General features: G+C 50.8%; 1 protein-coding gene and 1 long non-coding RNA gene across 5 annotated transcripts in view; one reads left to right on the top strand and one right to left on the bottom strand.

Annotated features, from left to right (window-relative positions):
- Positions 1-23,268, top strand: part of ZC3H12D (zinc finger CCCH-type containing 12D) — a 36,943-nt gene extending 13,675 nt beyond the window's left edge. For 3 of the 4 annotated variants that reach the window (XM_045066248.1, XM_045066249.1, XM_045066250.1), the window contains 4 exons: positions 3,753-3,892; positions 8,022-8,256; positions 10,756-10,862; positions 11,902-14,661. In XM_045066248.1, coding sequence (XP_044922183.1) covers positions 3,753-3,892; positions 8,022-8,256; positions 10,756-10,862; positions 11,902-12,707 — 1,288 coding nt within the window. In that variant the 3' untranslated portion in view covers positions 12,708-14,661. Of the gene's footprint in view, positions 1-3,752; positions 3,893-8,021; positions 8,257-10,755; positions 10,863-11,901; positions 14,662-14,715; positions 14,889-22,878 lie in introns of those variants that run through there. The other variant, XR_006602310.1, reaches the window with a different exon arrangement.
- LOC123387835 lies at positions 8,607-11,828 on the bottom strand. Its single transcript, XR_006602311.1, has 2 exons — positions 11,424-11,828; positions 8,607-8,815 (listed from the first exon to the last, which is right to left on the bottom strand). It is a non-coding gene; the product is annotated as an uncharacterized LOC123387835 (long non-coding RNA).
- Positions 23,269-25,134: the final 1,866 nt, after the last annotated feature.

The following is a 25,134-nucleotide window of genomic DNA, read 5'->3' on the forward strand; positions in this document are numbered from 1 at the left end:
TGGTCAAAAATAGGGCAGCCATAATGGGGTTTTGAGGTTGGTTAAAAAAATATATATATAGGGCAAGGATTGAACAATAATAGTCTCCACATCTCAAAAGAGACCAGAAGGCTTAGAGGGGAGGTTGGGGTGGGGTGCGTGGGAATCCAGTCCTGAAGAACCATGGACTTGAATAAAAACCCTCTATTCCAGAGACAACAGCTTAAGTGACTCTAGGATTTAGTCCCTGACTTCCCTTACCTGGAGTCAAAGCTGGAAGGGAGAACACTTCTTAGGGCTACGAGCTGATGTGTGGTTGTTCCATCTTCACTTGGACTTCACGGTATTTGTTGCCCTTTTGAAACTCTTGGCTAAGGGTCCGCCATCTTGGAGTCTTGTGTGAAAGAGGCCATGGGACCCATTTTTGCGGCACGAAGCGGATGGTAGCACCATTCCTCAGTTTTTCTCTTCCTGAACTCCTAAACTACCACTCCTTCCCCTCCACGTGCCCCCAGGAGGGCCCCTGCAGGCTGCGGTCCTGCCCGTCACCAGAAACCATTGCCCTGCTCACGTTTGCCTCTTCAGAGGGACTGGGCTCAGCCTCATCACTGAATGTGGCCCCTCCAGCCACCTACCCACAAAGGTGTGCAGTCACAGAAACAGACGGGAAGTCACAGAAAAGAGAGAGCTCGAGAAAACATTTTAAAAGAATTGTGGCAGTGATATGTGTACTAGGGAACTGATGGAGGGGAGACATCGTTGCCACCGACAGAGGCATGTTTGGGGATGGAGTGTCTTTAGTTGTTCACATTCCTGCTTTAATGTGCACAGAAAATAGACCTTTTCTGGGGAAGATGCGATCTCTTCCCTACCTATTTAGGTAGCAGAGAGAGCAAACCTAAATTGACCAATTTGTGATATCTCAGTGTCTTCTGCCTTCTGGATGATTTGGGGTTCATTTTCCTCTCCCCTGCTCTTCTCGCAAATGGCATCTGGGGGCTTAGAGACCTGATGCTGGCTGGGAGAGGAGGGTCTGGGACCCTCACTGGTCTCTGCTAAAGGGTGGCTGGTCTGGCCTGGCCTGGCTTCTAGAAGGGTCAGCGGAGAAAGGTCATTGGTCCCATTTGGCCTTTTGGGATGCCATCCTGGCTTACAGTCCTGCTCCCCTCCAGGGGCCTGTTTGTCCATCCCCAGGCCTCAGACGATCCACCAGGCCTGCGGGCACACAAGGGATCCAGAAATGTTGCTTCCAGCTCACCTGTCTGCCCCTTTCCTCCCAGGCACCCTCATAGCCCCCTGGGAGGCTGCTTCTGCTAAAACCAGGATTTCTCCAAAAAGCCTTCAGCCTCCTCTTCGCACCCATCCTGAGGTTTCTACCCTGACCCCTCTGGCTCAGGGGGTAGAGCAGTTGAGGAATGCAGGGGTGAGGGCCCTGGGAAGGACCCCTTCTTTCTCCCTCCGTCGCCTTTCTTTTTTCAGCTTCCGCCGGGGCAGAGGTACGCGCTGTCCACTTCGTCTTCCTTTCACCACAGTCGTTGACATTTTTTCTCCCTGCTGTTTGCATCAGCCTCCCAGCGGGGCCTCCGTGGCCAGAGGGATATTTTCTCTAAACCGGAAGACACTACCGATGTAGGACGCAAGGCCTGGTTCCTGATCGTCACTGGAACACAAGCAGTTCCAAGTTCTCCTTCAGTCTCTCCACAAAGCCTGACTTGCACTACTATGGATTATGTTTCCAGAGACTCCCGTTTTTCTCTTGCAAACCCGGACCTCTCCTGGCCCCTCGGAGGAAACAGCAGGAGGGGCTGTGCCCAAGACAAACTGCAGCATGAAAATCGGGAGCGTTGTCCTTGTCTGGATGTAGGCAGACTGCTGGAGACCAGGCTTCTCAGCAGACGGGGGTCCAGGTGACCCTCGGCTCTTTGAGAACCCATACAACTCTCCCCTTTGCCCCCTCTCCATGCCTCCAGTCACTCTGTTCTCTCTTTGGTCCCTAGGCATGCCGAGCCTTCCCTGTGTTGAAGTCTTTCTAGCCAACTCTGCCCCTGGGGCTGTTCCACCTCTAGCTGCTCAAAGGACCTGTGTCTTCTTAGCCACTCATGTACTCAACACATTTTTACTGACCTGTTGCCCATCATTGGGCACCATGGCAGGTGCTGGGAATTCAGTGGGCAGCAAAAGGAGCTTGTGACATAGGAGAGGGGGAGACCTGTTTCTCCTAGGGTGGGTGTCATCCTTCAACTGGTATTAGTCTCCTGAGGACTCAGAATAAGGGTCTGGGGATGCTTTCCTGAGGAAGTAGAGATGAAGGTGAGATCTGAAGGAGAAGGAGGCATGTACCAGGCCAAGAGGATAAGAAATATCCGGTTCAAAGGTCCTGTGGTAGGCGTGGAGAAGGTGCCTGCCAGGAGACAGGGCTGAGGCTGTGCAGGTGGCTGGGCAGGAAGCAGAGCAGAGAGTGACCTCACCTTGAGGCCAGGCTGAATGGCACCCAGGGCTAAGTCTGATTCTGCAGTCTCTATCTGCTTGTCTCCCTCGCCAGCAAAACATCACTGACCTGCACAGACTCACTCTGAGGGATGTTTTCAGACTTCTTTCCTGTGGCTTGCACAATGCCGGCCTCCTCTGGTTAACTTCCTTGTGACCTGGTAGACCCTTTCTGTCTCTCTTGTGAGATTGCCCCACTCTCCCCGTAACCAGCTGCTGAGTCCCAGAGTGCCCCTAGACCCATCTTCCAGGACTCTCGCTCTCCCTCCAGGGAGCCAGGCCATTCTCTCCATGCCATGGCTCCAGCCGCTGTGTGAGTGCATCGCCCAGAACTCTCTTCTCAACCCCAGCTGTATCCTTAACCTTTCCTTGCTGTATGTCCATGACAGAACTCTTTCCCTCCACACCCTGTCCTACTCCAGAACTCCCTGGGTCAACCGGGAGCCCACAGATGAACAAGCCAGAGGTCCGGAGGCCTCCTCAGAGCCTTCTTCTCTGTCATCCTTTATCCCGTCAGTCACCACATTCTAGAGACTTTTCTCTTCTAAATGTCTCTCAGGTTCACCTCCCCTTCTCCCTTCTCTGACAACCACCCATGCGGCCCACGTCATTACCTAGTTTGGCTGTGATGACCGTGACAACTTCCTACCTCGGACCTCACCCCCACTTTGCTCCTTTCCAATTCAGCATCCACTGTGCTACAGCTCTGGGATACATACCCAGGATTGAATCACATCGCATCACGCCGACCCCCCAGTCTTCAAATCCTTCTATGGCTTCTGATTGGTCTGAGGGGAAGAAAGCCTTCAGGAAGGCACGCAAAGCCCTGACTGGTCTTGGGCCTCCTCTCACGCTGCTCTCTCTTTCCTGCCTCCATCGACACTTCACGGGCATTTGGGGGGGGCACATTGGCCTCCTTACTTGGACTTGAGGAGCCCCATAACACACTGGTACCCCTCGCTTAGGATAAGAGCATTCTGCAGATGGCCACTCTCCTCCATCCCGTCTTGATCCCTATCGGCTTCGGGCAAAAAGGGGGTTCTTGTCTATTCCTCCTCGGAATGCACGTCCCTGGGAGCCCAGTGCCCTCTCCACATACGTACCATCACACGCTGCACGGTGCCAGTTAAGGGATACACTTTTTGCAAGGAACGAACTATTTTTAAAATGCAGATTTTCCTGATTCCCTTTGATTAGGAGACTGTGATTCAGGATACTATCAGGGGAAATCACTCTCTGGGAACCCTTCCTGTGACTCTACAGATTTCTTTGTTTTCCCTTTGTAGCCATGGAAATAAAGAAGCCTTCTCTTGCCGGGGAATCCAGCTGGCTGTGGACTGGTTCAGGGACAGAGGACACACCTACATCAAAGTTTTTGTCCCATCCTGGAGGAAAGATCCCCCGAGATCTGACACCCCTATCAGAGGTAGGTGTAGCAGGGATATGCTCATCAAGGACTGTCCGTCTTTTCTTGGAAGTACTCGGGACAGTTACAGTCAATTACTACTTAGCTATTGGTGTGATAATGTCTGTCTTCCTCCCTGGACTGTAAGCTCCTGGAAGCGCTGACTGTGGATACTCACTGCCATAGCGCTAGCACCTAGCACAGTACCCGCCCTGCAGTAGGTGCTCAGTGCATAGTTGTTGAGTAGATGAATAAACAGATTTTTTGTCTTTTAGTGCGAAGGATTCAGTCCCCCAAATTATTGTGTGCAGAGGGAGAGGGAGAAGCAGACTCCCCGCTGATCAGGGAGCCCGGCGTGGGGCTTGATCCCAGGACTCTGGGATCATGACCTGAGCTGAAGGCAGATGCTTAACTGACTGAGCACCCACCCCCGGACACCCCTCTTTCAGCCTTTTAACCAAAAGCTTTTGGTGTTGTGTTTAATTCTGTCCATGGTCACCAATTACCGATTCTTCTCTTTCAGGTTCTCCGCCTTTCTTTCTTAAATGAAATGACCCTCCTGTCTTAGGGATGAAGTCTCTGTAGACTATGTCTCTTGTAATACAGACTCTAAAAAATTCTCTTCAGTTCTGTGAATGCTGTTTATTTTTGGGAGGCCACTTCTCTTTGTTCACTGCCTCCCCCTCCCCCATCCCCCTCTCTCTCCCTTTATGTGCGTGTGCTCTTACGTCTTCTCAAAAGTCTGGTGGGTTTTTTGGTGGCCAGTTTTTAATCTGTGGATAAAGAGCCAGTTTGGTTAGAGCTTAGATCCGTATCTATGTGATTTCCTTGTGTTTTCTCCCCTGGTGTGTGGCTCTTTCCCGCAGTGGCCGGGCGGGCCATCCGTGTTGACCGGCAGATCTCGTTGGGGCAGACCCAGCAGGCAGGAGTCTGGGCAGCCCAGCCCCTGTTACTGCAATGCCACAACCACGATGGCTTTACTCGAGGTCAAAGGCCACATAGCAGAACTCCCCCTTCCTAGTGACACCGCAGTTTCTTTATAGTGGTAAGGGTAGGGAAAAGGTGGATGCAGCAACCCCAGGAGTAGCTCTCACCCCGACTTCTGCCCTCACCCCGTTCCGTCTCCCCCGGCCTGAATGCTCTGGCCTTTGCAGGGAGAATGGCGCCCAATCCACTTCAGCCTTCTTTTTAATAGTTTCTTTTCTTAAAAATTATTTTTATTTTTTAAGGATTGTATTATTTAATAGAGAGAGGGAGAGAAACAGAGATAGTGACAGAGATAATGAGAGAACGCAAGAGCAAGGAGGAGTGGGAGAAGCAGGCTCCCCGCTGAGCAGGCTGCCCCAGTGTAGGGCTCGATCCCAGGACCCTGGGACCGTGACCTGAGCCTAAGGCAGACGCTTAACCGACGGAGCCACCCAGGCATCCCCTTCAGCCTTCTACACACATTCTGGACTGGGGCTCCCAATGTGCTACGGGGTCAATTTTAGTATATGTGCTGCTGAAGCTAGCACTGTGCTGCAGGGTCAGTATGGTTTCCTGGATTTGCTGCTCTCCTGGTTTCTTTGCTGTTATCCTGGGTTTGCTGCTATTCCTTGGCCCATTTTAATGTGATTACGGACCCCCGCCCCATTGTGTACTTCTTCATTACCGCTTCAGTGGAACCATGAGAAGGAGGTGGGGATAAATACTTGTGTTCAGTTCTCTACCAGGAGCCACTTACCCCCAATCATTCTTTAGTGTCTGTACATGGGGAATGGAGGTTCTCAACAGTTGTGTAATATTTAAATGAAGTATGGGTAAAGGGTAGGGAAATCACTTTGGATTTTTTAAACAAGTCATGACAAGTGCAAATCTTCAGGGGAAAGATTCATAAATTTGCCTGGATTAAAATAAAAGCTTCTGTTTATTAGTGGATACCACAAAAAAAAAAAAAGAAAAGACAAGCCTTGAGCTGGGAGAGGCCATCCGTCACACATTCCTGATGAAGGATTACTGTCCAGATCTATAGAGAGCTTCTCCAAATTAATAAGTCACAGACAAAGGACCAACAGAAAGATGAACTAAAGCATGAATAGGCCTTTCACCCAAGAGAAAACATAAATGGCCAATAAACATATGAAAAGATGCTCAATCCCTTTATGTGAGTATCCAAAAAAACTGCAAAATAAAACCACAATAAGAGGCCACTGTACACCCACCAGATTGGCAAGCATTCAGAAACCTGAAAATGCCAAGCATTGACAAAGTTTACTAAAATGCTGTGTTAGGTTGTAACTTGATATACCCACTTTGGAAAACAACTCGGCATTGTCTTGTCCAAAGTGCCTTTCCCTGCGACTCAGCAACATCGCTCTTAGAGGTACGTGCTAGAGAAATCCTTGTACCTCTGTCCCCCGGGAGACTTACATGCAGAACTGAGCGCAGTAAACCTGTGGACACGGCTCAACCTCCCGGACACGACGTTAAAGGAAGAAAGCAATTGCAGAAGAATATGTATGCGTGATGCCATTGTGTAAAGTCTAGAGGGTCCTGATCACCTTGAACATAGTCGTTTTGGGGAATGGAAACCTACACATTTTTGAAAATGAAAGGAAGGGAATTATAAACACAAAGTTCTACACTTTGGGCTATGTTGAGGGGAGCAGCAAAGTGGGGGGGTGTTCACGGGGTGGGTGACTTCTACGAGGGAGTGCTGCGCAGGTGGCTTTTTAAAAAGTACCCTTTGTATCCTCTACACATTATGTACTTTTTTAAAAGTCTGGAAACCATGTCATGTAGGAAAGGATGTCGACTTGAGGGAAGAAACAATTTGTGAAGGAGATGATGATGTTCTTCCAAGTTCGGAGTAACTGTTACTGGTAGAAGGGGTTTTCTTTGGCATGCCCTCAAAGGCACAACTAAGGTCAAAGAGTAAGCTTTCCAGGAATGTAGATTTTAGCTCCCAAAAGAGACCCTGTGCTACGTGATATGCATTCACTTCCTCACCAGTCTACCTGGGAACTGGATGAGCTCATCCAGTCTGCTCACAGACACCAAGGATGTGGAGAAGGACTCACTATGCTCATTTTATGGGAAATGCAAAATCTGGTGTTCAGAGAGGGACGAGGTGCCTAGGAGTGGGAGTGGAGACAAGAATCCAGGTTATAGGTTTTTTTTTTTTTAAGATTTTGCTTATTTATTTGACAGAGAGAGAGGTCACGAGTAGGCAGAGAGGCAGGCAGAGGTGGCGGGGGGGGGGAGCAGGCTCTCCGCTGAACAGAGAGCCTGATCCGGGGCTCGATCATGGGACCCTGAGATTATGACCGGAGACAAAGGCAGAGGCTTGACCCACTGAGCCACTCAGGAGTCCCCACGTTATAAATTCTTGTTTGTTTGTTTTTAAAGATTATTTGTTTATTTATTTATTTGACAGGGAGAGAGGGAACAGAAGCAGGGAGTGGGAGTGGGAGAAGCAGGCTCCCTGCCGAGCAAGGAGCCCCAATGTGGGGACTTGATCCCAGGACCCGTCCTGGGATCACGACCCAAGCCAAAGGCAGATGCTCAATGACTGAGCCACCCAGGCTGCCCCCCGGGTTATAGATTTTTAATCCCAGATGCCTCCTATTACATTCTTGGGTCCCTCAGAGCCGTGGTATGGGAGGCTCTATCCCGAAGGTGTCCCAAGCAGACCCCTGTACCATGGGGAAGATGGACAGTGGCTCCGAGCCCAGGCAGGAGCCTTTCAGGGGGATTGCAAGTCTTCTAGTAACTGGCATTGCCAGGATTCCAGTTAAAATTCCAACGTCTTTCTCCAGGAAGACTCTGGTGTCTAGTGTGGTAGGGCCTTATGTCATGTAACCATCCGAGGGACAAGAGCTATGGCTTCACTGTGCCTTCTGAAGTGACTCTGCCTTGTTGAGTACCGTTCTTGGGAATTCTGTCATGACTCGTGTCCCCTTGACCCCAGGCTGCTGGCACATGCCTCTCAGGACCCCCCAGCTCCTCACTGAGCGGCCAGGCTGGGCCATGGGTGGGGGAGGAGGCAGCTGGCTCAGAAAGGCTCCCTGAGCCGCTGAGCATGCTGGGGGATGTGAAGATGGATTTGGGGGTGGGAGCCCTGCCCCGGAAGCTGCCACATTCTATCTCCTGCCCGCCCTGTGGCCCCCAGAGCAGCACGTGCTGGAGGCGCTGGAGAGGCAGGCGGTGCTTGTGTACACCCCGTCCCGCAAGGTGAACGGCAAGCGGGTGGTCTGCTATGATGACCGCTACATTGTGAAGGTGGCCTACGAGCTGGATGGGGTCATCGTCTCCAACGACAATTACCGTGACCTTCAGAGCGAGAACCCCGAGTGGAAGTGGTTCATTGAGCAGAGGCTGCTCATGTTCTCCTTCGTCAATGACCGGTATGTGGTGGCACAGGGGGTCCTGGCCCCCGGGGTGGGGGGCTGGGGTGACCAACACAAAGCCACTCCAACCAGCCTAAGCCCAGGGTGGGGGTGGGGCTTGCAGTCAAGGCACATCACGTCAAAGAGGAGGGCACCTAGCCCTGGAGACCGAGCCCCCCGGAAGTCACCCACTCTCCCTCCTGCGCCGCCTCATCTCTCCCTGTCCCTCTGGGTCTCCTCTCTTTCATGACTGCCTTTCCCCAACAGGGCTATTTTGTCCCAACTGTCCATGACCTTTCTGTTCCCATGCCCTCACACAGCTTACCTGGCACCGAGTTGCCCACAGGTGGGCGAAGCACAAGTTGGGGCACCATCAACATGTTGCTTTTATTTTTAAAACATTTACGATTGCAAGCAAGAGCGCCGAAACAGGCATCTTGGGGGAGAGCTGAACTCCATCGCGCTTCCATTCACTTATTCTATGTTTCTGTCTTGTTTTGTCTTTAACTTTCGAATTACATGTGGGACTCGTCTCCCTGGGGTTGTGAAGATCTTCGAATTAAGTCTGTCTCATTACCTGTTGGTTGAAATTTTCAAAAGAATCTAGTTGGTTCTTCTGTCCCCGAGGTTGGTTCCCCTGGGTCAGGTCCACCCTGAACCAACCAGCTCTAGCTGGGGGGAGGGCGATGTTGGGAACACAAGGCGAGAGCCTGTTAGCACATGCCGGGCAGGGGCCCCCAGATGGAGCTGAGGTGAGGAGAAAGCAAGGCAGATGTCCTCAGGTGTGCTAAAGGCAAAGGCCAGGAGCCCGGCAAGGTGGACATGGGTCTGTGGCTAGCCCAGGGTGGGGAGAGCACAGCAAGCTGGGACATCGCTCCCACTTCAGCAAAGAGCTAGGGCTTTGGAGGCAGCAGGTGTGGTTTCCAACAGAGGCTCTGCCATTTCTGGGAATGCCTGTCCCTACTCTCACCCTCCTAAGCCCCAGGGCAGAGGTTTGCAAGCAGCTGCCCCCCAGTAGCCCCCATGGTCGTGTCCACGTACTCAGGGCCAGCAGTTCCCTCCATCCAGTTCAGGCCCAGAGAAATCTGGCAAGTCTGATAACAGTGGGTTCCAGAAAGTCCTGAGGTCTGACAGATCATGGCTGCCCTTGGCCTGGTGACAGCTCAGGGCCCCAGCCAAGTCCTTTTGACGCACTGGGCCCTCGTAAGGGCCTGCCAGAAGGTTCCCCGGACTGCCAGGAGGCAGAGCCTGCCTGTAGGAGAGGACGCCCGCCCCCATTGCCCCAGGCACGTCCATAGGGCCCTCTTGGCACAGCTGGCTGTGGCCAAGGCCTGGCGGAGAGCAGGAGGTGAAGCCTTTGGGAACCTCTAATAACCGCAGCGGGCGGCTCCCTAAGATTCTTGGTCAGCGCCCAACTCGGAGAAGCTGTCTGTGTAGCTGGGAAGCTGGGATCTGAGCCACAGAGGCTGCCTGGGCCTGGGGATTGCCCCATTCTGGGCAGGCCTAGTGTACATGGTCTGCACGGTGGGACTCAGTATGACACTTGACTCTCAAAGGGACACCAACGTATTAAAAACAGGACCCCCTTCGCCCTGCCATGTAGGGTCCACAAGTCCTCTGGTGGAAACTTTGTATGACCTGGAAGTGACGCCTAGAAACAACTGTTCATATAAAAAGTGGATGACACTAAAGGAGGGGAGTTTTCCTTCCAAGGACCCTTTCTCTCTCTGAGCCGCGGGCCCACTGAGGATGCGTTCCCTTCGTTGGGAAGCTACATGCCAGGAAGACAGGAAGGGGCAGAGAGGGGGCAGACTGGTATCATCCCAGAACAGGGCTGGGGTCCGGGAGCTGCACAAGCTGAGACCAACCCCAGAGCTCCCTGGGTTTGCCGAGAAGGGGTTGGGCCTGTCACCGAGGCTCTGTGTCCCACCCCCCCCCCCACCCCGAGATCTGCTTCCTCCCTGGCTCCCTGCTAGCATTTCAAACTCTATTAATATTTACTCCCCCAGAGCTGTGGGGCAACACGGGAGAAGTGGGATCTGAGCCAGGGCTCACAGGCCCAGGGCTGTCTGCCGCCCCGTGGAGGTCTCGGCACTTCTGTTGAAGTCAGTGGGAAAGCAGTTTAGAGTTGCTTTCAGACTGAGGCCTAGGGGAGCCCTAGAGCAATGAGGCTTCCATTTCAGTGGGTCAGAATCACCCGGAAAGTTGTTACAATGCAGACTCCGGAACCAGTCGAGAGTCCCACTAAGTAGGACTTGTGTGAAGCCAGGAGACTTCAGTGATTCTGCGAGCTGGGCTAGGCCCCTCCTAGGGTCCATGAGACTCAAGGGTGATTCTGCTCCAAATGCTACACACCCTCTGGGGGTTCTCTAGAAGGGGCCCTGAATGGGAATCCCAGGCCGGCGCCATGTCTGGTGCTTCCATTCTTGCACGGGCTGGCTGGGGCCCGCTCCCCATACAGGTGCCAGAGGTGAGTGTTTGGGGGTCCAGTAGTTGCCCCCCTGTGCTTGTTTACAGGTTCATGCCCCCTGATGACCCCCTGGGCCGCCGGGGACCCACTCTGAGCAACTTCCTGAGCCGGAAGCCAAAGCCCCCGGAGCCATCCTGGCAGCACTGTCCCTATGGTGAGTAGCTCCCCACGCCCCATGTTCCTGGGTCAGGTCCCATATCAAGGCAGTACAGGGCACAGTCAGCAGCCTGGGTTCTAGTCCGGGGTCCACTCCTACCTAGCTGTGTGACACTGCAGAGCTAATTTAACCTGTCTGGCCCATGCACGCTGGCTGGGTTATTACAAGGATGGACAGACATCATGGGGGCTGGTGGCACTGGAGGATTTGTGAGGGCCAGAGGCTGGGGTCATACACAGGGCTAAGCCGCACCTAGGAAGCAAGGAAGCTAAGTGTACCCCCAAACACCTCCTCCTCAGTCCCTTCCTCTGGCACCCTGGAACATGTGTGGGCAACCTGCCCCACCCCTTCACGAACTTTGGTCAATGCTGTCCATTAAGAATTAAGGACTTTATCCCACAGCACTTCTAGCCAGCTTTCACTAACTTGCTTTGGCAAGATTGTTGGATTTTGTTTGTTTAACATCCCAGGTCTTGCTTCTTATGTCCATAGAAATTTTAAAAACCTTAGGTGATACTCAAAGTCACTTCTTGTTAGAATGAAGGCGACCGCACATACATTCAGGTTGGCTCTTCTTGATCCTGCCCTCAGCAGGGTCCAGGTTTGGGCGATACATTACAGGATCACCTCTGTTAGAACAGCCTGTAGGGAGAGGGCAATGTTTCGCAGAAGGAATGAGACCAATGGTGGAAACCGAGGCAGAACTGGAGGTGCAGTCTTATGCCTCGAGCGCCTGCTTCCCACCCTATCCCGAAGGCTGGCCCCATCCACAGGGTCCCTGGGGAAGTGGAGGTCGAAGGTCATTGGATCTAGAGGTTTGGTCTCAGTTCCTGGCCAAAGGGAGTTTCCACACCGCCAATCTCCCTGCCCAACACTGAGATTACGGGGTCCAGCGCCCTACACCACTGGGGGTGGGGGGAGGGGAGGAGCGTGCCACACCCTCACCCTTCTAAACCGGCCCCAGGGCACTTCTCCCCACGTCGTCCTCCCGCCCGAGGTCTCACCCCGCCCTCTACCACTGTCCCGCCCCTTCCAGGCAAGAAATGCACTTATGGCGTCAAGTGCAAGTTCTACCACCCCGAGAGGCCGCACCTGGCGCAGCTGGCGGTGGCTGACGAGCTGCGAGCGCAGACGCGGGCTTGGCGAGGCGCGGAGGCGGAGCGGCTGAGGGGCGCGCGGGCGGCGGCGGCCGGGGCGGAGCAGGGGGGCCCCCGAGGCGCTTCCGCCGCGGCCTGGCCGGGGGCCCCAGAGCCCGGCGCGCGCAGCCTGCCCTCGGCGCGACCGGAGGCCGACGTGGCGGCGCTCGAAGGCGGCTTCTCGCGGCTCGCCTTCAGCGACGACCCGGGGCTCCTCGGGACGCCTCCTCGGGACGCCGGGCTCACGCTCCAGCCGCGCCGTCCGGAATGGGTGGCGCGGGGTCCCTCTCCGACCCCGGCAGCCCCGCCCGACCTCCCGAGCCCCCGGGGCCCGTCCGGCCAGCCGACCCCGCCGCGCGGGGGTCACGTCCCCGGGGCCGCGCCCAGTGAGCTGCTCCCCCAGCGCAGATGGCCCGCCGACGCGCGCGCCCTTCCCCCGGCGGCCGGCCAGTTCCCGGGCCGCTCGGCTTGGGCGGAACGCGGCTGGGGCTACGGCGCCTTCGGGGGACCGTCGGGGTCGCCGCCTCCCTCCGCTCCCAGCGAGGCGGACGCGCGCGCCCGGGCGCGCATCGCGCTCTGCAGCATCTTCCCGCCGCACCAGGTGGACAGCGTCATGGCCCGATTCCCCGCGCTCTCCGACGTCACCAGGCTCATCCTTCTCATCCAGAAATTCCAAAGGTCTGGTGCGCCTGTGGGAAAATCCTAAGGAACTCGCCAATGCCACCGCAAGTGATGTCCAAGCCTTGCCCTACCACTTGGGCAGGACGGCTTGTCAGCCTGCTCCTGGGGCGAGCCTCTGTAAAGCCCCCTTTTCTTCAAAGATGGTCAGGGAAGCCAGCTTCCTCACCCTCAGCCGGGCTCCTGGTGGCACTCGATGACCCTCCCTGACACTGCAGGGCTTGCTGCTGGAGGTCAATAAGGTTGGCCCTTTCCTGGAGGGAGTGACGTCTTATGTGTGGAAGTCTACAGGTCCCCTGACGGCTCCAAGAGTTTGTCTAGAAACACTCCATGCCTGTTTTGACAAGCTGCACCTGGGATCCACAAGTGGGTCACAAAGGCAATTTTATGGTTCACACCAGAAAGAGGAAATCTCAGAGTGCACAGCAAGTAATCAAGCTAGGTATGAAACTCCTGTTCGTTAGCTTCAGGTGGGTGCACCTGTATTCCCTTGGTACCCATGTAAACCTGAGGTGTGTCCTGGAAAAATCTTGAAAAACCCTGGTACATGGCCTTGAATTTTATTGTATCAAATCGCATTTGACATATGTAGTCGGTTGGTTGATGGAGATTTCAGCATCTGGAGGTTTTCAGATGAGCCGTTTCTTACCTCATGAGGGGAACCTAGAATTCTAGCCTTGCTGTGTGGGCTCCACTCTGAGATTGCGATTGCTGGTCTGTGGGGGCGGGGCAGGGCCATGGTGTCCTGAGGGTCTGCTCCTGGGGCCTTCACACCACACACACACACACACACACACACACACACACACACACCCTTCTTGACTCAGGGACTTCCCTCAGGGTATTTTCCAGCAAGCTCCTCTACTGGCTGAGTTTTCTAATCTGCCCCTCACACGTGAGCCAAGGCCCAGTGAGTCAGGACTTGTGCCCAGGAACGTTGAGATGGGTCAGTGAAGAGCTGAGCTGTCCTCAGTCATGGAGGCTTATTGGCCCCTTCCACCATTGCTGTTTCTTCCAGCCAGTTACTGCTTTGAGTTTTGGGGCAAAGGGACCCATTTGCAATGGGCAAGAAATGAGACTGGGCTTCCCCAGTGTGGACCCTGCGTCCTCAGGGGGCCCTGGCATCTCTAGGGGGCGTCTGCCATTCACTCTGGATTACAAGTCCAGTGGGGCAGGTCTTGGCTCATTTGCTCATGAGGGCCCTTGGTGGCTGGCTATCCGGAAGAGTGTGAGGCACCTCCCAGTGGAAAATCAGCTCCCAACCCCCCAAAGTTTCCTGCAGACTGGGAGTGCAAAGGGAAACCCTTCTCAGTGCACCACTCAGCTGTGGGCATTGTTGGCACACACCAGGGTGTACCCCTGGGAGCCAGCCCAGGAGAGTCTGCATCCAGCCTTCTGACGGTCAATGCTGCCAGTGGTGATAGAGTGACGTTGTGTCTCCCTGTGACCCCCTTCGTCTTTTTCAACCAGCCTCTTAGCGTGCTTCAGCCAGATCTGCTCTTTACTCATTTTTCCCCAAAGAGGACACTGCACCCAGAGTTGTGTCTTATTATCTGGGGACCTCAGTCCTGAAGAAGGTCACCTTTTTCTGGAAAAATTGGATTTCCCTCCCGGAGTTTTTGTTTTTGTTTTTTTTTTGGCAAGAAAAGCTTTATGTTAGAGCTGCTTTTGTCTCTCCGATCTGTCTCCTGAGGTGGCATTGTTGCAAGGCTGACTTACAGTTGGAAATGTTTAAACTGCTTCCTTTGAGGACAAGTTTGAGTTTTAGTAAGCTGTAAAGCTATTTTATTTGGTTCACTATGATTAAGACAAGCACAAAAACAAGTGAAGAGACAGCACATTTCAGTGTAATCCCCTTTGGAATCTTTTCCGAAGTCTTGGTATGTCTTTATGACACAAAACATGGATGGACGGGTGAGTGAAAAGTTCCTGGTCGCATAACTGTTACCATGATTCAAAAATAAATCACTTTTATCCATATCTGGACTGTTACCAAATTGTATATCATTTTCTCCTGTGTCTGCTTCTCCCCTCAGGTCAGGTTTTCACATTCACAATATTGTGGTTATGAAGACTGATGTAATGGCTGCTTCATGTGGTGTTATTCCACTGTTGGGGGTCAGAGGCTGGACTCTACCTTTTCCAGGGGAAACATCAAGGCCCAAGGCGAGGACAGGCCTTTGCTGGATGCTCAGTGGACTATTTCCAGGTACACGGGCTGCTTGCCTGTTTGCCAGACTGTTAAAATCCTCCTTACAGAACCACAAAGCAATTTCACAAACACCACTTCTTCTTGTATCAACTTGCAGCAGAACCCTCGATTGCTCAAATCTGAGCAGCTGGGTGCCGGACTGTGTTTTTGCTCATGCAGCTTTTCCGGAAGCCTCTGGAAGGCATTTTGAGGCAGAACTGCAGAATATCAGGGGCTAAAGGGATAGAAGCAACAGAAGCCACTCAGGTCCTCATTGTTCCAAATAAAACAAACCCAGCCCTCCAGATTTTACCTAGAACTCATGTCAGGGAGCAAAGAGCCAACTGCTAGTTGGTGCAGGGACAGCTCCCCATGTCTGGGAGAAGAGTCCCTAGCGGGAGAAGAGCATGGTCATGGTCAGGGGGAGGGGAAGAGGCATGAAGGGATGGGGGATGGGAGAGGGGACTCAAGGAGCTGAAGTAACTACTTGAAATCACAAATCCCACCATGAGGGAATGCCCAGAACCAGGACCAGCTACATAACTTGTGGGGCCCTGTGTAAAATTAAAATGCAGGGCCCCTTGTTCAAAAGTGATCAAGAATTTCAGGATAGTTGATAGCACAGAATTCAACCAAGTCTGGGGTCCTTCTAAGTGGAGATGTCCTGTGGGATTGTCTCCTGCCTATGAAGCTGTTTTGCTTGTTGAGAAACAAGCCAGAGAACATTCTCCATAACCAGAGGGTCAGAGGCCAAGAGACGACGTGCATGCCTCATAGTTGGGGAAGCCCACTTGTGTCTGAGGCAGGTGCCTCAGAGTCCCTCAGGGACTGTCTCCTGCACCCTCCTGAGGGCTGAGTGGGCCTTCCTTGGCTTTCTCTGCCCACCTCTGCTGCAAGGGGCTCAAGAGGAGAAGTGGAGGGTCTTGAGCAAACCACATACGGGATGAGCTGTGTCCAAAAGAGGTCAGAAGGGGTAAATCTAACAGGGTAGCAAGTATATTGGTTTGCATGAGGCGAGCTCATGACTCACAAGCATGGCTCACAAATCAGCAGCCAGGAGACTGGGGTGGGGGTTGGGGGCAAAGCAGCTTCGAGGTTGGTTGGAATTAGGGTCTTGAACCCTGTCTGTCAGGATTCTCTCTTTGGTTTTCTTCTGCATGTGGGATTATTCGCTCCTTCTCAGGTTTTCCCTACATAGTGAGAGCCACTCTGTTAACAGACCTAGGTACATATCCTTTCAGCTAAAGGACTTTCAGCCTCAGAAGAATCTTGGGAAGAATCAATTGGCCTGGCATGGGTCATGTGCCCGCCCCTGGACTAATCACCATGAGGCACTACAATGGGGGGCAGCTGGGTCTCATGCCCTGCTCCGGCTCTGATGAGAACACGTCCTGGGATTGTCAGCTTCTGCAGGGACTCACATGGTTGGTGGGGTGTCAGAAGGTTTAAGGGAATGCAGAAGGTTTAAGTTTCCCTCAGAACGAAGAAGGGAGACAGTGTCTGGGCGACAAAAAGAATACCCATGGCAATGTTCAAGTTTGGGCCTTAGGACAGGACTTAGGATGGCCCCACCCATCCCCTCCTCTAGCTCTAGTCCTGCCTGAGAAAGGAGCTGCTGTGTTTATTCTCTTTCTCGCTTTGTCAAGAAAAACCATGCATCTGCCCATCCATAGACAACACAGCTTTGTGTGGTTGGGAGTTGGAGGGCCTGCTGTTACAGGGCCTGAGCTATCACTGTGTTAATCTTGCCAGTCCCGGAACAAGGCCAGATGAGCACTTTGGTGGGAGACTGCCAAAAACCCCTGCAGGGGAGGAAGTGGCTCTTCAGAGTCAAAAGGTGACCTTGTTCCCTTCGCCTCACTTCTGGACTGATGCCCACTAGAACTCGGGAAGCTCTCGGAATCGGAGCACTCAGCCCAACTGCTGGCAGCCAGGCTGAAAATAAGGGGCTGAGGGCTTGACCCAGCTTGTAATTACTGTGCTCTGAGTTCCTGGGGAAACAATGTCACCTCTCTGTTCTTATGGAGGAATGACACACCTATCGTAATGCCCAGGAAGATGCTGGATAAATAAGCAGAAAGGCATGTAGGCATAACTCAGAGAAGAGTTGAATGCCATTCATGTTAACTCGCTGGCTGGTGGACTGACAGACACTGACTGGCTGACTGACTGACTGACACTGGCTGACTGACTGTGACTGGCTGGCTGACTGGCAAGCAGTAACGGAACCTGACTGACATTGACTGGCAGACACTGGTTGGCTGACTCATTGACACTGAATGACTGACGCTGATACTGACTGGCTGGCTGACTCACTGACACTAATACTGTCACTGACTGACACGCTTACTGAGTGACTCACTGACACTGACTGGCTGACTCACTGACATTGTCACTAACTGACACATTGACTGACTCATTGACACTGACAATGTCTGACTGACAGACACAGTGGACAGAGGCAGGCTGTCTGACGGGCAGTCATTAACTGGTACTGACTGAGACACTGACTGCACAGCTGACAAGGTTAAAAGTGTGGTTGACACCTGTAGTTGTTGGGAGTCATTACTCAAATAGGGTTAACAAACCACAATAGTTTGGGTTTTATCTGAAGTCAAACTGATTCTTGAAAATAGTGTCTACATGATTAAAACAAGTCATATTAAGCCTCCAAAAGTCAGTTTCACTGTTGCCATTCTTCTTGAGGTAGTTTATAGAGGCATTTCTCCCTCAAAGGAAGGATGGACAGCACAGGATGAAGATGAGGTCCCTCTCTCTGCACCAGTGATTTTTTTTTTTCCCTCAGTCTGGCCTCTTTTACTTTCTCTGAGAACTTCCTTAGCTCTCATTTTCTCAAAGCCCCTTCTTCCCCAAAAGTCACCTACTGAGGGGTCCTTTGTGTTCTATCTTTCACTTGATTGTATGTAGCTCCTTTGCTCTCTTATCCTCTTCAATCTCCCCCACCGTTGTCCTCCAATCTCCCTCAGCTTCAAGGCTTCAAAGCTCTTCTCTTCCCCCTTCCTCGGCAAAGTCAGCCCAGGCCATTCTAACACTTGTGAACCACCCTTCTCGGATTCTTTCTTCACTGCTGTCTTTTCTGGGGCTGAACATTTCCAGCTGCTCCAAGGCACCCTTTGGAATGATTTTGTTGTGAATGGTTATTTGTTGCTCTTTATCAAATTCTTTCCTTGTATTTAGGTTTCCACTTAAGACTATGCAAATTGGAAGGTGGGGACAGTGTCTTTAACCTTGTCTTTCCATCAGCCTTGAGGCTAGTCAGTCAGGACCAGTGAGGATATGTCACCGAAACAAAACAGTCCTGAATCCCAACAGCTAGGATTACAGAGTTGTGTAACATCATTCTCCATGTCCAGGAGAGGTTAGCTGGGGCTGTGCACGCAGAAACCCAGGCTGAGGGAGGATCTGTCCCTCAGCCTCCAAGTGGCCCGAAGAAGAGAACATGCTCAACTGTGCAGATTCTTAAAGCTTGCAAGCAGACATGGCATGGCAGCACCTAATTACACAGGGCAAGAAAGTGCAATCCTCCTGCACGTCTACATGTGGTGGGCATCTTTGGAGAATGGCACCGTGATCCTTTGCCTGTGGAAGGCAACAGAGAAATATTTATTAATTGAAAACCTTGAAGGAAAGAAAGAGTTACATGAAGCATGGTACATCCGTTTAATGAAATATTATAAGCCATTAAAATGATAGATCAGAGGATGTTAAGGACAGAAAATGTTGAGCATCTTGTCATCAGGGAAACTTGTCACCAGGGAAACACAAATCAAAATTTGATGAGATACCACCTCATACCTGTCAGAATGGCTAAGATTAACAACACAGGAAACAATAGATGTTGGCGAGGATGTGGAGAAAGGGGGACCCTCCTACACTGTTGGTGGGAATGCAAACTGGTGTAGCCAGTCTGGAAAACAGCATGGAGGGTCCTCAAAAAGGAAAAAATAGAGCTACCCTATGATCCATTAATCACACGACTAGGTATTTACCCAAAGGTTGCAAAAATACTGATTCAAAGGGACACATGCATTCTGATGTTTACAGCAGCGTTCTCAACAATAGCCCAGTTATGGAGAGAGCCCAAGTGTCCATCGACTGATGAATGGATAAAGAAGTTGTGGTGTATATGAAGTATAAAAGTAGATCATAAAAAGGAATGCACCACGTTTCTCTTTTGTTAAAAATGCATGTTATATTTCTAGAAAAGAAATTCTCTAAAATGGTCAATAGAGTATATCCGAATGGTGGGATTATGACTCCAGCTGACACTTTCCTCCTTTTGGTCTTTACATATTTTTTTCTGAATCTTCCATAGTTAATGGTTTTTATAACAAGACAAAAATTCATTGCTACATACCACTGCCTTTTAAAAAATGCTAAACTAGGGGCACTTGGGTGGCTCAGTGGGTTTTTTTTTTTAAAGGTCATTCTTTTATTATTTCAAGGAGGTAATACATATAGCCCAATCCGCCAAAGCAATGGGGAATTAGAGGCAGCAAAGGGCGGAGTTTCACCTCACTGACTGAGAGCCGCAGAGGCCTGGACAGGCTGAGCACATGGGGCAGCCCCCCGCCCTGCCTCAGCCAGGGTTCGGCCTCAGTAGCAGCCAGCCCATGGAGCACTTCATTTTATGTCTGAGGGCCCAGAGTGGACAGGACGTGAATATATCCTGAGTCAAATTAAGGTGAAAGACTTAGTAGCATTAATACTTGGGATGAGAGAAGACAACACCATCTCTGAGGAGGCCGGGCTGCCTTCGGCTTGGGTCATGGTCCTGGGGTGCTGGGATTGAGCCCTGCATGGGGCTGTCTGCTTGGCAGGGAGTCTGCTTCCCCCTCTCTCTCTGCCTGCCTCTCTGCCTACTTGTGATCTCTGTCAGGTAAATAAATATAATCTTTAAAAAAAAATTTAAAAAATGCTAAACTACACACTCGTTATAAAAGATTCAGAAAAGTCAGGCACTTTGAATTGACATGTGATAACATGGAAGCGTAGATCCTTCCAGACTTCTTTCCATACGTGCATGCATATTTAATTGAAAGAGTCCTCATGGGCTACAGCCTGGACAGCATGGGACTGATATCAGTGACATGACAGCCCAGGTGAGCATCAGGCTAGTTCTATGGCCAGAAAATCCTGTGCAGACCCTGGTTCCTGGGGGCGCTGAAGGACCCTGGGAACTATCCCTCCAACCCCCACCCCACCCCTAAGCTCTATGTCTGTCAGTTGCTGGGGGTGCTCTGTGGAAGACCTGTCACCCTGTGGCAGCCTAGGTCTCACACACACACACACACACACACACACACACACACACACTGGGGATCCTCATACTGCAGGAAGGGAGGCTGCCCTCACTGTGGGGAGCTTGGCCCTGGAGTGTCCAGCTCTCATTGCTGGGGAGAGGAGGAAGATGGATGTTTCCCCATTCTGTTTGTGTTCTTGAAGTTGATTCAGCGCCAGGGAATTTTTTTGGCCAAGTCAAGTTCAAAATAACTCTTCACAATCTGTTGGGTGCAAATGCGGTTGATTTATGGCTTTGCTGACCTTTGATTCATCGGCAAAGCACTGCCTGGGGCCCTGGGAGGTTTGCCTTTGCTTGTTTAACCAGGGTGATTTAGGGGGTCCAGCGCCAAGAAGGTTTTCCTATTTCTTCCACCCCAGGACCTGACCGAGTGGCCCCTGCCCTCAGGGCTCACACTCTAGTGGGGCTCCACCTCCAGTTTTCTACAGTGTGACAGTCATCTTTTGGATGCCCTAGACCACAGTCTCTGTCTCTGGCTTTGAACACCTTTGAAGACACCCGCAGAGAAACTGCCCCAAGCGGCTTCTCACGTGGCCCAAGGGCAGCTGAGCCCAGCTTCTCCCCCATCTTCTCTGGGCTTCCACTCCTCTGCTGAGGGGCTGCTGGGAAGCCAAATGAATTATCACGATTGATGTGGATGGGGTAGCCTCCTTCCAGACTGTGAGCACAGCCAGGCCTGCAGCCCCTGCCATTAACTACTGGCAGATGTCACTCGAACAACTCTCAAAATAATTACGCCCGAGGAAGCCAGTTAGAGGACAAGATACTGTGTGATTCCATTGATATAAAGCTCTAGAAAACCTAAACTAATCTTGAGTGCCAGAGAGCAGATGAAAGGTTACCTAGAGATATGGGAGTGGGGGAGGGATTGCCGAGGGACTGATGAATACATCATCCTCTTTATGGAAGGGGTGGTTTCGGGGGTGTGTGCAGATGTCAAAACCCATCAATTGTGCATTTTAAATCCATGCAGTTTATAGTATGTTAATTATACCTTAGTAAAGCTCTGTATGTATTATTATTTTTTGAGAGAGAGTGAAAGAGTGAGAGAGAGCATGTGTGCAGGGGTGGGGAGGGGCAGAGGGAGAAAGAGAGAGAGAGAATCCTAAGCAGGCTCCATGCTCAGCCCAGAGCCTGACGTGGGGCTCAATCCCAGGACCCTGAGATTGTGACCTGAACCAAAATCAAGAGTTGGAGCCACCCAGGCACCCCAGTGAAGCTGTTTAAAAGAAAAAGAAACCTGCTGTGTTCCCAGAATGAATTCTGGAGGGTTTGATGATGCTGCCTCAGGCTTCCATCCTGAGTTGGGCCCAGCTTCTCCTCGTCACTCTTCTGTCCTATGCTGAGCCCAGCAGGAGGTGCCCCGCCCTGTCTGAGCCCATCGAGTGTGCTGTCCTAATGGGCCCACCTTAGCTGGGTGGGGGGAGGTCTTTGCAGAGACCCTAGGGCTGCTGGGCTTCCTCCCTGCACTACTCAGGTAACAGCTTTCTTTCTTCCCTTCCCTTCCTTCCTTCTTTCCTTCCTTCCCTTCAAGGATTTTTATTTATTTATCTGAGAGAGAGAGAGAGAGAGAGAGAGAGAGAATGAGTATGGGAAGAGCAGAGGGAGAGAGGGAGAGGCAGACTCCCCACCAAGCAGGGAGCCCAGTGCAGGACTCCATCCCAGGACCCGGAGATTGTGACCTGAGCTGATGGCAGAGGCTTAACCAACTGAGCCACCCTGTTGACCCTCAGCTAACAACTTTCAAATGAAGATGTCGCTTTGGGGTAGTTTTGAAAGACTCAGGCTGGTGATGATTTCCAATGTCAAAGTGAGGAAGCAGTTTTGTTAGTGGCTTGCTATTGTGCCGATTTAGTGAATTTATGAATGGCTGTGGGGAGGAAGGTCTGCTCCTCTCCTGGTGTCGCCTGTTTGGGGAACGGGTACTCAGTACTCCTCCTGTGTGGAGTGTCAGAAATACAGGCATTTGCTGGGTCAATTTTGTTCTTAGTCACATGTATGTTCTTGGACTTCAAGACATCCCAATGCCCGTGGAGCTGGTAACATAAATTCTAAGGTCTCACGTGGTCTGGACATGCTATGATCTTTCGACACTAGCCCTATCTAGCACTAACATCTATGCAGCTCACCAACTTGCTTTGAAATGGGAAAGACCACTGTGTTCCGACCCCATGCCGTCTTTCCTACCCAGCTACAGAAATACTTCTTGCCTGAAATCTCAATTCAAATGTGGGCCTGAGACATTATTTTTAAAGGACCTCAGACACTAGCTTGGTGTTGCCCAGGATGCTGGGAGCAAACTTCTTCAGGATGCAAAGCTCAGCCCCCTTAACTCCAGGAAGAGGAGGAAAAGCACTATCTCTGAACTAGTCTAGGTGTTTTGGGGTGGGGTGGGGAGGGCAGTTGGTGTTCACCGACTTCGGTCAACTGAGCAGGGAGCTCACCAAATATAAAAATTCTCCAGAATGGGGGCGCCTGAGTGGCTCAGTAGGTTAAAGCCTCTGCCTTGGGCTCGGGTCATGATCCCAGGGTCCTGGAATAGAGCCCACATCGGGCTCTCTGCTCAGCGGGGACCCTGCTTCCCTTCTTCTCTCTCTGCCTGCCTCTCTGCCTACTTGTGATCTCTGTCTGCCAAATAAATAAAAAATTCCTCCAGACTGAATCCTTCGTTCTCTTTCTTGTAAGGGCCTCTAGAAGAAAAGCTACCAAACCCAACGGAGTATTCGTCCAAGAGCGCACGCAAGTACCGACACTGACCATTAGGTGTCACTGTTGCACACAACATGTACTGACCTGGGCTCCAGACGATTGACAGCGCTCCAACATGATCCGCCTCAGGCTTTCTGCATCATCCCGGGTTCCCAAAAGTCTAGCAGAGTCCATCCTGAGGCCAGTAATCAGTCAACCATTGACGATGATTATAAAATACAGGGGAAATTTACCAATGCTTTACACCTTGGCAATTACAACTCTTTAAAATGTAAAAGAGCCAGTATTTGGAGCAACTGGAAGAGCAAATAAAATACACTTTTATGTTGTATTTTTTTAAAAAAGATTTTATTTATTTATTTGACACAGAGAGATCACAAGTAGGCAGAGAGGCAGGCAGCGGGGGTGGGGTGTGGGGGGAGACTCCCTGCTGAGCAGAGAGCCTGATGTGCAGCTCCATCCCAGGACTCTGGGATCATGACCTGAGCCGAAGGCAGGTCATAATAAACGCTGTCAATGTGCAGGAAAATGACAGAGAATATTATAACAAACACTTGAATTGCCATTTTTGCTTCAGTGTTTTCCTTTGTTTAAGAAATGAAACATTGCAGGTACAGTTGTATCCCCATTCCTTGCTCTCCAGCGACAATCATTACCTTGAATTTCGTGTGTATCCTTTCTGTGCCAATTCAAATGCCATAGCTGTATTTATATGTATTCATAAACATTATGTGGCATGGTTCTATATGTTTTCAAATCTTATGTAAATATTTCCATTTACATTGTATCACCTGGCAAGTTGCTCTTACCCCCTCGGCCATTACTTTTCACTGTGGAGGTTTATTCCTGTCCCTGTAGGTAGCTCTGATTTATTTATTTAAGCAACTGTTTTGTATTCCATTGAATCTCTACAACAATCAATTTATAAAAATATTGGCTGTTTTCAATTTTATTATCATTGCGATAAAGCTGGAATGACAATTCAAAAACAACTTTATGTAGGTATCACTCACATACCATATAGTTTATTTCCTTTAAGGTACACAATTCAATGATTTTCTTTTTTCTTTTTTTTTTTTTTAAGTTTTTATTTATTTATTTGGTAGACAGAGATCACAAGTAGGCAGAGAGGCAGGCAGAGAGAGAGGAGGAAACAGGCTCCCCACTGAGCAGAGAACCCTATGCGGGGCTCGATCCCAGGACCCTGAGATCATGACCTAAGCTGAAGGCTTTAACCCACTGAGCCACCCAGGAGCCCCTCATGATTTTCTTAAGTAAATTTACAAAGTTGTGCAACCATTGCCATAGTCAAGTTGCAAATATTTCTATGACTCCCTTAAGACCCTGGTGCCCATTTATAGTTAATTCCCAGCCCAGCCTAGGCAACTACTAATCCACTTTCTGTGCAATGACTGTTCTTACACGTGTCCCTGTGCTCATGGCAAGACTCTCTCTGTCCACCAAAGAGGGCAGTTGCAAAGGCCATGGGAATACGTGTTTTAATTCTCAAATTCTGCCTCATTGTGGGCTGTGTGGTTGAGTCAATTACCACTCTTAACCAGTGGGGTGTGGACTTCTTCTTTGGCAATATTATTAGTATATTTCTTTTGTCCATTTCTTTAGTTTTGTTCTTTTCCTTGTCAATCTGATTTTAACCAGATCATTGATTCAATTTGCATTTTCCTCATTTCTGTCTTTTAGTGTTGGGTTTTTGAGTTTCCTTTTCTGGGAATGCCGATTCCTACTTTTTTCATCTTCTACTGTATTACCTTTTTGCCATTGCTTTGTAGCAGTCTCTTACATACACTGGGTAACTTTTTTCTTGAGAAATTTCCTGAGAAAAAAATATTTTCTCCCCTTCTGTGGTTTATTTAAGCTCTAGGGACTTCTCTTGAACAGAAGTTATCAATTTTTATGTAGTCAAATAATTAACAATTTCTTAGTGGATTGTGCTTTTCATGTCTCATAAAAGGTATTTACCTATCCCAAGGTTACGAAGATATTTTTCTGTATTTTCTTCTAAAAGTTCTAAAGCTTTACATTTCACATTGGGTCTTTAATCTACCTATAAAGGGTTTTCGTGTGTATCGAGAACATGTTTTCTCCGTGAGGACACATGGTTCCTCTATCAAACCCCACCCCGTATCAAGCTTTGGTTTCTGGTCTCCCTATGCTGTTCGTCCATGCCTGTCCCAACACCGCAGCTTCTCTATTATTACAGCTTCAGAGCAA

Source organism: Mustela putorius, unplaced genomic scaffold (assembly GCF_011764305.1).
Source record: "Mustela putorius furo isolate JIRA1106 unplaced genomic scaffold, ASM1176430v1.1 tig00003863_pilon_pilon_pilon, whole genome shotgun sequence".
NCBI lineage: Eukaryota > Metazoa > Chordata > Mammalia > Carnivora > Mustelidae > Mustela > Mustela putorius.